Raw genomic sequence first — 15,803 nt, 5'->3', positions numbered from 1 at the left:
TAACAAAATATCAACTCCTTTATTATAAGGTCTGCTTAAGGGTTTATTCAAGTTACTCAACAGCTATTTCTATTCTTTTACATGTAACACAGAAGACAATATAGAGAGTCGGAGGCCAGAGAATTATTTAATGGGAACGCTGTTCACCTAACAACCCGGGCAATTGGCTTCGTTTTTAAGACATATACCTTTATTCCCGCCTAACAGTCTTGAAAAAGGTCAGGAAATTCTCATCGACAAATCCATTTAATTTAAAATACACGTATTTAAGGAAAAAAACACCTCCAAAACCTGACTGTGCGCTATTATCAAGATGCGCAGATTTTAAATCTTGAAAATATTGATATCTGTGTAATTGTACTTGATTTAATTGATAGCATTTGGAAGGGGAGATAACAGTAACGTACAGGTCAGGGGAGATAACAGTAACGTACAGGGGAGATAACAGTAACGTACAGGGGAGATAATAGTAACATACAGGTCAGGGGAGATAACAGTAATGTACAGGGGAGATAACAGTAACGTACAGGTCAGGGGAGATAACAGTAAAGTACAGGGGAGATAACAGATACGTACAGGGGAGATAACAGTAACGTACAGGTCAGGGGAGATAACAGTTACGTACAGGGGAGATAACAGTAACGTACAGGGGAGATAACAGTAACGTACAGGTCAGGGGAGAGAACAGTTACGTACAGGGGAGATAACAGTAACGTACAGGTCAGGGGAGATAACAGTAACGTACAGGTCAGGGTTGATAACAGTAACGTACAGGGAAGATAACAGTAACGTACAGGGGAGATAGCAGTAACAAACAGGGGATATAACGAGACGTACAGGGGAGATCACAGTAACATACAGGTCAGGGGAGATAACAGTAATGTACAGGTCAGGGGGCATAACAGTAACGTAAAGGGGAGATAACAGTAACGTACAGGGGAGACAACAGTAACGTACAGGAGAGATAACAGTGACGAACAGGCCAGGGGAGATAACAGTAACGTACAGGGGAGATAACAGTAACGTACAGGCCAGGGGAGATAACAGGAACGTACAGGCCAGGGGAGACAACAGTAACGTACAGGCAAGGGGAGATAACAGTAACGTACAGGCCAGGGGAGATAACAGTAACGGACAGGGGAGATAACAGTAACGTACAGGTCAGGGGAGACAACTGTAACGAACAGGTCAGAGGAGACAACAGTAACGTACAGGTACGGGGAGATAACAGTAACGTACAGGCCAGGGGAGATAACAGTAACGTACAGGCCAGGGGAGACAACAGTAACGTACAGGCAAGGGGATATAACAGTAACGTACAGGCCAGGGGAGATAACAGTAACGTACAGGGAATGGGAAGATAACAGTAACGTACAGGCCAGGGGAGATAACAGTAACGTACAGTGGAGACAACAGTAACGTACAGGGGAGACAACAGTGACGAACAGGCTAGGGGAGATAACAGTAACGTACATGCCAGGGGAGAAAACAGTAACGTATAGGAGAGATAACAGTGACGAAGAGGCTAGGGGAGATAACAGTAACGTACAGGCAAGGCAACAGTAACGTACAGGGGAGACAACAGTTACGTACAGGCCAGGGGAGATAACAGTAAGGTACAGGCCAGGGGAGACAACAGAAACGTACAGAAGAGATAACAGTGACGAACAGGCTTGGGGAGATAACGGTAACGTACAGGCCAGGGGAGATTACAATAACGTACAGGCCAGGCAACAGTAACATACAGGGGAGACAACAGTAACGTACAGGCCAGGGGAGATAACAGAAACGTACAGGCCAGGGGAGATAACAGTAACGTACAGGCCAGGGGAGACAACAGTAACGTACAGGCCAGGGGAGACAACAGTAACGTATAGGGGAGATAGCAGTAACGTACAGGGGAGACAACAGTAACGTACAGGCCAGGGGAGACAACAGTAACGTACAGGCCAGGGGAGATAACAGTAACGTACAGGCCAGGGGAGATAACAGTAACGTGTAGGGGAGATAACAGTAACGTACAGGGGAGACAACAGTAATGTACAGGCCAGGAGAGATAACAGTAACGTATAGGGGAGATAGCAGTAACGTACAGGGAAGATAACAGGAACGTACAGGCCAGGAGAGATAACAGTAACATACAGGTCAGTGGAGATAACAGTAACGTATAGGGGAGATAACAGTAACGTACGGGGAGACAACAGTAATGTACAGGCCAGGGGAGATAACAGTAACGTACAGGCCAGGGGAGACAACAGTAACGTACAGGCCAGGGGAAAAAACAGTAACGTACAGGCCAAGGGAGACAACAGTAACGTAAAGGGGAGATAGCAGTAACGTACAGGGGAGACAACAGTAACGTACAGGTCAGGGGAGACAACAGTAACGTAATAGGGATATTACAGTAACGTACAGGCCAGGGGGGATAACAGTAACGTACAGGTCAGGGGAGATAAAAGTAACGTACAGAGGAGACAACAGTAATGTAAGTTTCGTCAAAACTTGATTTTTTTAGAATTTAAACAACATTTTAGGTTAAGCACTTAAACAGAGCAGTGAAGTTTGCAAATTCTTAAACAGAATATGTGAGTTTCCTTTCTATTTGTTAGTTATGCATGTGAGTTTACACCAAGTTTTTCGATTTCCACAATTTCCTTATAAGAAAGTGTCTCACAGGGTGAAGGTGGGCTAGAAAAAAATACAGAACAAATTTGTTTAAACCCACTTTTGTCCAAATTTAACCTCATATTTAAATGAGTAATTTGAATATTTTAATTATGGTTTTCTATCTTTTTTCACAGCGACAGAAGTAGACAACAAGTATATAGTTAGCGTCACTGATTGCAAGTAAACAATTAATAAATTACAGGGACGCATCCTGCTCCAAAATTTGAATGCCTTGCATGATGATTTCAATTTAGAACTACTTTTGTTTGGTAATACTCAACTTTCGGTAGAAATTAATAAAAACATTTTTAGACTTTTGCATCATTATACGTCAAATCCAGCAATAGGTTTTAATAACTATAATAATTTTAGTTTTTTTAGAGAAAAAGTCTCTAATCCATGCATACACATTTCCATTTATTAGGGCTGTATGTCTGTCGTCTGTCTGTTCGTCCACAAATTTTGTTCCTGGCTGATAACTTTAGTATTACATGAAACTTGGTCAAGATGTTCGGTTAACAAAAATACACACTGAGGTAAAAAGTCAAAGTCAAAGGTCGAGGTCATAAGGTTCAAAGGTCGAGGTCATAAGGTTCAAAGGTCAAGGTATATTTTTGCATCTTTTCACTGATGAGCATTTTGTTATGACATCATGAAGCAAAGTTGATCAGAATTAAACAAGGAGTCAACAGATCAAAGGTCGAGATCAGAGGTCAAGGTCACTGGGTCAAATGTCAAGGTCAAATTTTGTAGCTTTCTGGTTGGTCATTCTTTCTATGGCTATGCTACTTTTCAAATTGACAAAAACAACCTCTTTTTAGCGTAACAAAAAAATATGGATAAGTATTATGACTTATAACAAGGGACCAAGAAGGCCTGTATCGATCGCTTGGATACTTAAGCAAATATTTCCCAATTTTGGCTTTGTCTCTCAACATGAAAGGGACAATACCCTTCCTTAATACATTTGATTTCCTAGTCTCAAGGATGCACTTTCTTCCTTTACACAATGATCGATTCCCAGGTCAAGGAGACCAATAGCCCCTCATGGTTTAGATTTGTACATATGATTATGGGGAGGGGACTTCACCTGTTTCAATGATTCCAGTGACAAATTTTCCAGGGCATGGCAGACTCTTGAGCTTACATATACTAGTGACATGATTACGTCCATCGCCTCATGCTCAGCAATTGTTTATATTGTTATGGTTGGGAATCTGTTATGATCCAGGGACTAAGACTCCAGGGGCAAGGATGAACCCCAGGCCCAATCCTTGTATCATTAGTGCCTTTGTACGTTGTTGCAGGGTGGGACCTCAGCTATTTTCATCAGGTGGATACACCCTTTCTTTATACAAAATAGAGTCTCTTTTGCCCAATAACGTTCCATCCAAATTTACTCAAAATCAACTCGGCCATGTACATACTTGACTCTATATTTTGAGCTTAGTAAGTGAAAAAATAAACAAGATTTTTTTTATATTTCTCAATAGTTTTATATCCATCATTTGCTTGTATTGTGAATTTACATGAAACTGTTTAGTACACATAGAACATGTAAAATTATGTCAGTTTTAAGCAATGCCTAAAAGAATCATGATTTCATATGTGGCTCATATGTAAAGTTTAAAAATTCTGTTCACAACACATGAAACACCAATATCCTTGTATCCTAATTCAGCCACTATGACCTAATGCTAAAGCCTTCACCATTTAGAGACCGTTCTCATGTTTCTGTGTTATATGAGACTCTGTGACAGTACAATCACGTTACTCACATGAGTACTGCTGAGCCAGATACAAACTCCTCGATACATTTACCTGGCCACTTACAATAAACCATGTGTGTTTAATACAAACATACTGATTGTGAAATATTTATAACAAAGCAATGTTCATGTCCCAAGACACAGGATTGTTGCATGAATTTTAATTAAACTCTACTACAAATCCTGACCCTAGGAAAACTAATATTGACCTCAGGTCCTCTGGGGTTTCCTCCCAGTTAATTAAATATATTTTACAAAGTGGATTCACATTAACCCTAAATGGCACTTTACACAGCCTTCAAACTAATCAGAGAATCAATTATCAAGCAATACTTTCATAGGACGGTGAAGTCCCAGCAGTGTTATTCTGTTTGTTCGTTGATTAATTATGAATTAAGAGAACAATTTAATACATGTACAAATTAAATGAACAAGTTTATATCAGTGCAAGACACAGTCACTGCACAAAAATGTAAATGGGAGATTCATCAGTTTGTCAAATCATTTACCATAACAAGTAATGAAACAGATGTTTTTTCTTTACCTAACAGAGTGATTCCAATTTTTTTATTTCACCATAAAACATTCAAGTAGACAAAAAATATCTAAATATTTGATTTCTTTATGAACTACTACCAAACGTAACATAATCATTGTGAAAATGTTCATGATCTACAGTCAAACCTGCCTTAACGAATTCAGCGACTTTCTGTCATATGCGACCAAAATGTCCTCCCAATGAAATTCACTATATAAACACTATGCATTAAGCGACCACCTGTCTTATGTGACCGTTAATTTTCACTCCCAAGACTAAAATTCCTTCCAATTTAGCGACATTCCAGGGCTCGCATTAACGATCGCCAAGTTGCCAAATGACAACACTTTTCAGATTTAGGGACAAAAAATTCGGTTTATCGATATTTTATAGCGACAATTTTGACCTACTCTAAAATGTAATGGCACAAACACATAACTTATATTTATAATCATATATTCCAAAAGTGACACAATAAACATCTAATGTGGAGAAAAAGTCAACATAATACCCTTTTCTATTCATTTTTTGTGATTTCATTTAATGTCAGAACTCCAAACACATTCTTATAACAAAAAAATATAAAAAAAATGTCCCGAAAAAAAATCTTTACAGTAAAACCTTGAAATATAATCATTAAACCAACCTGATATATAATCATTAAACCTTCTATATGACAACTCACAGCCAATATATTTTTAAAGGTTTGAATTTTTCATTTTTCTTTCTTCTTAACAATTCTTTTGTAACTCTCTCTAAATATATGTATAATTGCCAGACCACTTTATAAAAAAAAAATATATATATATAAAAAAAAAACACCAAAAAACTGGATTATCATATAAAAGGTTTAGACATAAATCTATCTCAAAATTTTCATGTGAACCTTCATGATTTTTAAAAAATTTCATTTAAACAAGAACTATTGTCACATAATGTCAATCTTTCACACGAAAAGATTAATATCTGCAAGATTGTATGAGAGTATCTAGTCTGACAAAGTTTTATGATATTGGATCTGTATTTAAAGCAAAGTTTCATAGTACTGGGTCTATCAATCTAATAAAGGCACAGGCTGTTTTCTAATACATGTTAGTGCTGCCTTGAAATGAACAACAGTAAACAATGTCTATTCTCTGAGATTCAACAGGTCAGCTGGAGTCGAACCCAGGTCCACAAAAGTTGAGTCAGGACCTCCAGGAACAATCATTAACATGACATGTATGTAAGCAAAATTAAGATCATTTTGCACTGTAAACATTAACATCAAAGGTACTTAAACACACACAACCTTCTTTTTCAAATTTCTCTTTTCTCTTTAAGCAGCGCACCGAACTACACTTACCCACATATCCTATTATGTGGCTATGGTGATCCAAAAAATTATTTAGAAAGTCCTTTAAAATACAGACATAATATATATTAATTCTTTTTAGATTGAAAGATATATCAAACATAACACATACACAACAGCAGATAACATACAGTTTTGAAAACCTTGAAAATATATTTAAATATTCTGTATTATAAATTATTTCCCCTTTCCACATTATGAACTAATAAATATGAGAAGTTAATCGTAAATGCTTGCCTGTCCATCAAAAATACATGTATAAAGATGGTTTTTAATACTTTTCGATTTTGTTTATTCTCTATTATCTCAAAAATGATATTTATCTTTACAACTTCACAAGGACTTTATTATGTAAGCCAATATATACATAATGTATCATTTCTCTCACATTTATATCATTAAAAGTCAAAAATCATTGCCACTTGGACTCTTCAACAGTCAGAACACATCAAGGTTTTATAATCCCCAGTTCAATTTTACAATTTCATTTTTTCCCAAAATGGCTTAAAAATATCAAATGTAAACTTCAAAACTGACATGTATGGGACAATATCCTGCTAGAATATTCCTGGAAATGTTCTCCTGCATATAATACGGCAACATCAAATCACCAGATATCAGTGCCTATACTATAGGAATGTGTAAATCACATTTTGGACTTCACAAGGGTGATCTCTAATACAGGTATGACTGCATGTTTATCATTGACAAAAACTGTCAGTACACATTTTTTTTTAAAATAAAAGATACAACCTGAGAAAATGTTCCTGTTTAGCACTATGTATGAAACATACATGCTTATATCTCTTATAAACATTCATTCACTGGCAGAAAATTTGATTATTTAAATATTAAAAAAGTATCACAAAGCACATTAAATATTAAAAGCAAAATCAGGTACACGACTGTTCTGTTACAATGAAGTAAAAGGTATATTGCATAAAAAAGTATTAATTGTTCTTCATGATTGAATGAAACATAAAAGTACAAGATCAAGTACAGGTAGCTGTAAAGTTTACAGTTCTATCCACCATATGTATTATGCGAGAGGTAAACTTATTTCTTCATATTTTAATTGCATCACTACATCTCCAAGCAAAGTGACACTATACTACTACATAATATATACAAGTACATGTACATACATTTGTGATTTGTGTAATTTTATCAATTTCAAATTTAATCTCAATTCTCAATAATCTGTCTCAAGACTTTGAATGCCCCAGCGCTGAGGTTGCATTTATATTAGTATTTCATTCAGACTACAATGTTTAGTGATTAGCAGTTTTCCGATTAAAACAGTATGGACAGAATGTTAGACATGAGTTAGTGCCTTGGTCCCTAAAAGGTCCAAAGTTGGCCACAAGCAAATGCAAACAAATGAACATAAATAACATAAAAAAAATGTATATGACTAGTATCTCATTAGCAAATACATTTTTATTAACATTGTCAGACAAGGTAGCAGAGTACAGTAGGAATGGCTTGATCCTAAAAATAAAGGGCATGTCTCAGATAAACATAGATAGCGGATTTATCCTGCACAACACACCTACATATATATGTATATTTATAAACTACATTTTGAATACATTTTTTTTAGAAGAATGTGGGTTTTTTTAAAAGTGATTTCCCCAGATTTGAGACTTGTGAAAACCATGGTTTGCACATCAAAACAGGCCAAAAAATGCAAAAAAAAACGTGATTTTTAACCCAAAATTTGACCCACGCAAGCAGTATTTTTTTTCTTAAAACCTATATTTACACATGTACCGAGTACAAAAATAGACTACATGAAAAGCTAGCTTTTGTTGTGTAGACACAGATTTGTAAATGGCCAAAAATGAATCAAATTCGTTGTTTTTTTTAAATGTGAAGCCTACATAGTCTACTTAATCATGTATATGCCAATTTTAGTGCTGATTTTGTTTTTAAGTTTTGATACATGTAATATTACAAGGATTATTCATTGTACAAAAATATCACCCATGGCCACCGTACGCTACTGAACACTGCTACCCAAGGGCTATTTCAATATATTAGGGAGGCACTTACTTATATTTCCTGTTGGGTCTAACATGATATATTGGGTCCTAGAAATATATCTGAGTGAAGAGGGTGTAAGAAAGTGCCGTCGTGCTTTTCCCCTTATATAGATTCTGGAAAAGCCCAATTTTTTTTATTTTGTTTAGTTACAATTTTCAAGATCATATGCTTAACTCATCAGTCAACGGAGATATTTTGTAAAATTTGATACAGCATACAGCTTTGATTTATGAAGCCCAATTTTTCAGAATGTCATTTTCCATAAATTGTTAGTATCATTATATTTCAAAATCATAATGGAGGCATCCCTTAAGTATCTCACCAATTGTTCTATTTATTTTATTTCACATATAAACATTTTAATAACACTAAATTTGACACAGACAACTGATGCTTGCACCAAGGGCTGCTGAGAGATAAACAAATTCTATAAATATATTTCATGACCCAGTTACCCAGTTAAGAGGTTCAACACAAGCTGTTCACTTGTAGTCAAGCCAATCCCTCCCAGCGCTGCGGGGTTTAAATATTATCAACTGCTTGGAAACAAAAGTTCAACTCGAGAGTATTTTTGACTTGGAGTATTCTCCCTTAACAGGCTTTGCAGCTCTTTAATTGGATGCTGATTTTGATGCTGATTTTGGTGCTGAGCTTTCATAACTCATGCATGACAACATTGGTGAAGTGTAGGTTTTGCATTGTAAGGTCTTCAGTTTAATAGACTCTTGGGGATTTCTTGTTTTCTTTCTTTATTTCTATTTTCAAAATTCAAAATTCGAACTATTGCATTTGTAAAATACATGGCTAATAAGGAATATTTTTTTGAAAAGGATCTGAGCAGATTTATTCCACAAAAGTGACAATAGTAATACAAGTCATATATTTTAACCTGTTGGTACCCTAACCTTAATGTGAGAAAATATAAATCAATCATAGCATACTAGAACTTTTAGTTGTTTATATTGATATTTGACTGCTGGGTTTAATGTATAATTACACTTTAACAAGAAATGACATCATTGATGTTATCATGAACATATTTTAATATGCAGTATTCATATCAGGATAGTTTGGCAGCAATGAGATCATTACAAAATAAGGTATGTTCACATCATGAAGCTTTCAACATCCGTAGTGCATTTAATTCCAAACAAGTGACAATGATGTTGGTAGTTATAACACTGCCCGGAGATATGGAGACGACTTTACTCTGGGTCGTAGGCCAGAGCAGATCCAAGCCACTTCTCAACCTCAGACACTGGCATTTGCTTCCTTTGGGAATAGTCCATGATCTGAAGAAAACAAATTGGTATGGGAGATATATAATTGTAGTTTGAAAAACAAAACGATAATTGTATCAAAATGTCATTAATGATCAAAAGAAATAATCTACCAGTCCTGACTTTTGTATATTTCAAAAAAAGAATCTCAGAAGTTTGAACGACCTGGTTTTCCTGTCTTCTCCATTTTTATGTCAATGGCAAAATGACCTCAATTGATGATGGGCAATAAAAACAAAACATACACAAAACAACAACCAGATAAAAAAAGAAAAAAAATCTTTTGATCTTCTTCCTACCTGGTCTTTTTGAAGTTTTCCAGTGGCAAAATAGGAAGCCTTCCGGTTTCCAAAATAAAGTCCAGATACAGAAGCTGCAGGGTCCATGGCTAAAGACTCTGTCAGAGTTATCCCCACTTTGTCTGCGGGAAGGAGTTGCCACATAACATTTTTCTCTGTGTGATCTGGTTGGCTGGGATAGCCTGGAGCAGGACGGATTCCCTGCAAGAAATTCAAAATTACAAGGTGAATTTAGATGCTCTGCTACCAATTTATTGGAAGATATTATTGTAAATATTTCTTAATACTGTTTGTGTTTTTTAATGAAATGGCACAGTTTCAATTTGAATCAGCAAAATTAAAATGTGAAGATGTTTGAGATTCTCTTTAACTACATTTTGTATATACATCACTGGACACCATACTTAAAAGAAAGACAGTTAAAAAAAAAGGGAACATACTATCATTGTCTTTACTGTGAATATGTCAATGTATTTTTACGGGAATCCCTGTTGTTGTTTTTTTTAGATAATCCACATTCCTGACACATACCTCAAGAAGATTTTGTCAACCAAGAGTATGTTTTTCATTCTTGTCATATTTTTCCTAAAAAAGCTGTAAAATTTATTTAAAATAAGTTCAACATTTCTGATAAGATCTGGTTCTCTATATTTGTTTTTTTTGGCTATTATATTTAGCAAAAAAGAAACAACATATAATGCAATATGACATCTTTTTTCTGATTGCTCATAAATAGTTTCAGCCAATCATCCGTATATAGAAATCTTGCCTGGTATTTGATTTTGTGAAGACCCTGAGCATCAAGCTCCTCTTCGGGACAGTAAGCCCAGAACTCCTTCCTCGTTCTCTCGTGAAGCTCCTCGGCAAAGGCCTGCAATAATATAAATAGGAGAATTTCTTATCTTAGTGTGGAAGATGTTAATTGTACATAGGATTAAGGTCGCCTTCTAGCTTCAAGCTAAAGGGGATTTCCCTTTAGCTCAGTGGTAGAGCATCCGACTAGGAACCAGGAGATCGAGGGTTCGATCCCCGGCGGAAGCACGCTATTCTCTTTCCTATTACATTAGTATCTTTATAATCTGACTCAAAGCAACATCAAGTTTCCTCGATGAAACATCAATCACTTGATTTTTTTAAATGAGATTAAAACGCCTTATTCACAAGGATTTTAGTTCAGGAAAGAAATATATCACTTTTCTAAATGTTACTTGACTAAATAGATCCGATTTCTATAAACTTGATTAAGTAGAATTTCTCTAAAGCTCATTCAGAAGAGTGTCAGACCAGTAAACCAGAGGTCTCAACTCCTAAAGGATGGGTTGTCAAAATAATCTCTGTTACAGTAAAATGTTTCCTGACAAATTAATATAAAACTATATTTACTTCAACCTGTCTTATCCGACCTCTGGATATTCCAAAATCCTGTCATAATTGTAATACATCTGTAATCACATTTATAAATATAAATCACATTATAAATAATGCCAATTAAAACCTGTGAGTGCTGACACCCTGTCTAATCTGAACAATATGTGTTAAATAGCACAGGGTATCAGACTTCACTGGTTTCACTGTATTGTTTAATATGATTGATTTACTAGAATTCTTGTTCTTGACCAGGAAATGAATTGATGCTTGATTTTGCCTTCACATTTATATATCCAATGGAGAAATTGATTTTTTTTTTTATTAAAATCTGGTTTACTCAGGTATCCAGATTACTTAAGGTTCTAAGGAGCACAGACACATTTTGTCTTACCTCTGCTAATCTGTCAGCTATAGACTTCACCATGATAATACTGTAGTCATCAAACTTCTCTTCAAATCTGTCGAGAGAAGGATACAGTATATGTAAGCAAACAAATTCTGTCAACTGTGTATAGGTGGTACGGTAAGCACACAACCACATAATATATCACTTTATGTTAGCTTAATTGTCTTTATTTTAGTAATTATGTCTGTAGTTTTTATTAAAAAATACTTGACTCATTCACCCTTGAAGACACATTTGAACTCTTTCAATTCAAATGTTGGAGTAGCTGATTATGAAATTTCGAGGGTGAATGAGTTAAATCTGCAATTGATAGTGGGTTTTTTTCAAATATGTATAGTTATTATTTATGAAATAAATATCCATGGGAGATTTCAATTGCAAATAAGTCAGAAAATTAATCCCTCACAAAAAACGTGTGATTTACAGTATTTTGCAAAATATCAACAAAATCACATCCCTAAACCTTTCCAAGACAACAAATGTAATTGCAGTACATACATTAGACATGTATTTATACCAGTGACCTTCTCCTTGCAGGTTTTGCGGACCACTATGTCAGCTGTTGCAACAAACAACCTAATGTATTTCAAATCCAAGAAATTACAGATGCATTTAGCAGAAGACTTTTCTCTGATGACTTACTCCTTGCACATTTTGTCCACCCCACTGCCAGCTGTCGTAGCAAACAACCCGATGTAGTCTGTCACACCTGATTCCTTCGAAGCCACGAAGTCAGAGAGGCACAGGTACGGGCTCTTGTCCATGGATTCCTTCATGGCCTGTTGATAATGATCGTCACATTAAATCTGTATCTCTCACATATCCTGACCTTAACACTTTCACCACTGTAGACAATAATGGACTCATCCAGATCCAATACATGGTAGAGTTTAATAAATTTACATAGGGGTGAAAGGGTTTATAAGGTTCATGTATTCAACATATCTAAGATAAAATTCAGTGTACAGGATAAAAAGTGATATGGGACAAAAACTTAACAGAAAACTTGTATTCAAACTATCCTCCAAGTTCATCAAAACTATGTTTGATTGGAGTTATGTTCCCAATACACTTGGTTTAAGTGAGGCTACCAAATGGTCAAACAGCAGAATGAAGATCTCGGTCTCACTCCTGTATCTAAGTCACCATCTTGTATCTATCTAGCACAGGAACATTTATCTAGCCTACTTATATCAGACCCTGGGCAACCCATTTGCATCTAGGGCCATTTTCGTTTATTGCATTCCCAATGGTTGGACCAGCTGGACCCGAGTTGTACGTTTACGAAATAGGAGCAGACCTTGTGATTTGAAATTATTTGTCTTGTGAGCCTTGGCAAAGACTTTCTAGGCCTGCATTAACATTTGGATATCTGTTAGACAAACGGTTGTTCCACATAAACAGGATTAAAGTCACCCGTCTGTATATAGGCCATCTTTCTCCCTCTAAGCAAACCTTCTTATCCAGACCACCCACCTGTATCTAGGTCACCATCATATATCTAGGGCCCCATTCGCGTATACAGTTCAACTGGTTTGACTGTTTTTAAATGTAAAATTTTTGGGTATAAATCCTGGCTGACCTTCAAATATTCATGCAGGTCTTGCAAAGCTTTGTCAAGGCTTGCCTGAAAGAATCAGCATCAGATCACAGGGTCTGACCTTATTTCATAAACAAACAACTCTGATCCAACGGATTTAACAGTTTGGATTGCAAAAAAATGAACAGGCCTAGGTTAACAAGTGTTTTTTTAGGTCACTATCCTGTATCTATGCCATCCATTTTTAATTTTATGTGTCATAGGTAACCTTCTGTCTATCATACATACCAGGGACTTGCTATCCTTTGTTCAGAGTGGATTCACTTGGTAGGGGGACTAGGGGGTATAACACTTGGTAGGGGGACTAGTGGGTATAACACTTGGTAGGGGGACTAGGGGGTATAACACTTGGTAGGTGGACTAGGGGGTATAACACTTGGTATGGGGACTAGGGGGTATAACACTTGGTAGGGGGACTAGGGGTTTAACACTTGGTAGGGGGACTAGGGGGTATAACACTTGGTAGGGGGACTAGAGGGTATAACACTTGGTAGGGGGACTAGGGGGTATAACACTAGGTAGTGGGACTAGGGGTATAACATTTGGTAGTGGGACTAGAGGGTATAACACTTGGTAGGGGAACTAGGGGGTATAACACTTGGTAGGGGGACGAGGGGGTATAACACTTGGTAGGGGGACTAGGGGGTATAACACTAGGTAGTGGGACTAGGGGTATAACATTTGGTAGTGGGACTAGAGGGTATAACACTTGGTAGGGGGACTAGGGGGTATAACACTGGGTAGGGGGACTAGGGGGTATAACACTGGGTAGGGGGACTAGGGGGTATAACACTGGGTAGGGGGACTAGGGGGTATAACACTTGGTAGTGGGACTAGAGGGTATAACACTTGGTAGGGGAACTAGGGGGTATCAAACTTGGTAGGGGGACGAGGGGGTATAACACTTGGTAGGGGGAGTAGGGGTATAACACTTGGTAGGGGACTAGGGGGTATAACACTTGGTAGGGACTAGGGGTTTAACACTTGGTAGGGTAACACTTGGTAGGGGACTAGGGGGTATAACACTAGGTAGGGGGACTAGCGGGTATAACACTTGGTAGGGGGACTAGGGGGTATAACACTTGGCAGAGGGACTAGGGGGTATAACACTTGGTAGGGGGACTAGTGGGTATAGCACTTGGTAGGGGGACTAGGGGGTATAACACTTGGTAGTGGGACTAGAGGGTATAACACTTGGTAGGGGGACTAGGGGGTATAGCACTTGGTAGGGGACTAGGGGGTATAACACTAGGTAGGGGGACTAGCGGGTATAACACTTGGTAGGGGGACTAGGGGGTATAACACTAGGTAGGGGGACTAGGGGTATAACACTTGGTAGTGGGACTAGAGGGTATAACACTTGGTAGGGGGACTAGGGGGTATAGCACTTGGTAGGGGACTAGGGGGTATAACACTTGGTAGGGACTAGGGGTTTAACACTTGGTAGGGTAACACTTGGTAGGGGACTAGGGGGTATAACACTTGGTAGGGACTAGGGGTTTAAGAGGGTATAACACTTGGTAGGGGGACTAGGGGGTATAGCACTTGGTAGGGGGACTAGGGGGTATAACACTTGGCAGAGGGACTAGGGGGTATAACACTTGGTAGGGGGACGAGGGGGTATAACACTTGGGAGGGGGACTAGGGGGTATAACACTTGGTAGGGGGAGTAGGGGTATAACACTTGGTAGGGGACTAGGGGGTATAACACTTGGTAGGGGGACGAGGGGGTATAACACTTGGGAGGGGGACTAGGGGGTATAACACTAGGTAGGGGGACTAGGGGTATAACACTTGGTAGTGGGACTAAATGGTATAACGCTTGGTAGGGGGACTAGGGGGTATAACACTTGGCAGAGGGACTAGGGGGTATAACACTTGGTAGGGGGACGAGGGGGTATAACACTTGGGAGGGGGACTAGGGGGTATAACACTAGGTAGGGGGACTAGGGGTATAACACTTGGTAGTGGGACTAAATGGTATAACGCTTGGTAGGGGGACTAGGGGGTATAACACTTGGCAGAGGGACTAGGGGGTATAACACTTGGTAGGGGGACTAGGGGGAATAACACTTGGTGGGGGGAGTGGGGGTATAACACTTGGTAGGGGACTAGGGGGTATAACACTAGGTAGGGGGACTAGCGGGTATAACACTTGGTAGGGGGACTAGGGGGTATAGCACTTGGTAGGGGGACTAGGGGGTATAACACTTGGTAGTGGGACTAGAGGGTATAACACTTGGTAGGGGGACTAGGGGGTATAGCACTTGGTAGGGGACTAGGGGGTATAACACTAGGTAGGGGGGCTAGGGGGTATAACACTTGGTAGGGGGACTAGGGGGTATAACACTTGGTAGGGGGAGTAGGGGTATAACACTTGGTAGGGGACTAGGGGGTATAACACTTGGTAGGGACTAGGGGTTTAACACTTGGTAGGGGGACTAGGGGGTATAACACTGGGTAGGGGGACTAGGGG

At 38.1% G+C, this 15,803-nt stretch overlaps 1 protein-coding gene across 1 annotated transcript in view; it reads right to left on the bottom strand.

The window, feature by feature from the left end:
• Positions 1-8,264: 8,264 nt before the first annotated feature.
• The window catches only part of LOC110463520 (methionine synthase-like), a 25,651-nt gene continuing 18,112 nt past the window's right edge, over positions 8,265-15,803 (bottom strand). Inside the window, exons 29-33 of the mRNA XM_021518162.1 lie at positions 12,370-12,506; positions 11,713-11,779; positions 10,723-10,824; positions 9,954-10,154; positions 8,265-9,666 (exon numbers count right to left, since the gene is read on the bottom strand). Of these exons, the coding sequence (XP_021373837.1) occupies positions 9,580-9,666; positions 9,954-10,154; positions 10,723-10,824; positions 11,713-11,779; positions 12,370-12,506 (594 nt within the window). The 3' untranslated portion in view covers positions 8,265-9,579. The remainder of the gene's footprint in view (positions 9,667-9,953; positions 10,155-10,722; positions 10,825-11,712; positions 11,780-12,369; positions 12,507-15,803) is intronic.

Source organism: Mizuhopecten yessoensis, unplaced genomic scaffold (genome assembly GCF_002113885.1).
Source record: "Mizuhopecten yessoensis strain PY_sf001 unplaced genomic scaffold, ASM211388v2 scaffold10913, whole genome shotgun sequence".
Lineage (NCBI taxonomy): Eukaryota > Metazoa > Mollusca > Bivalvia > Pectinida > Pectinidae > Mizuhopecten > Mizuhopecten yessoensis.
The sequence above is the reverse complement of the archived record's forward strand: the minus strand, read 5'-3'. Positions and strand labels throughout refer to the sequence as shown.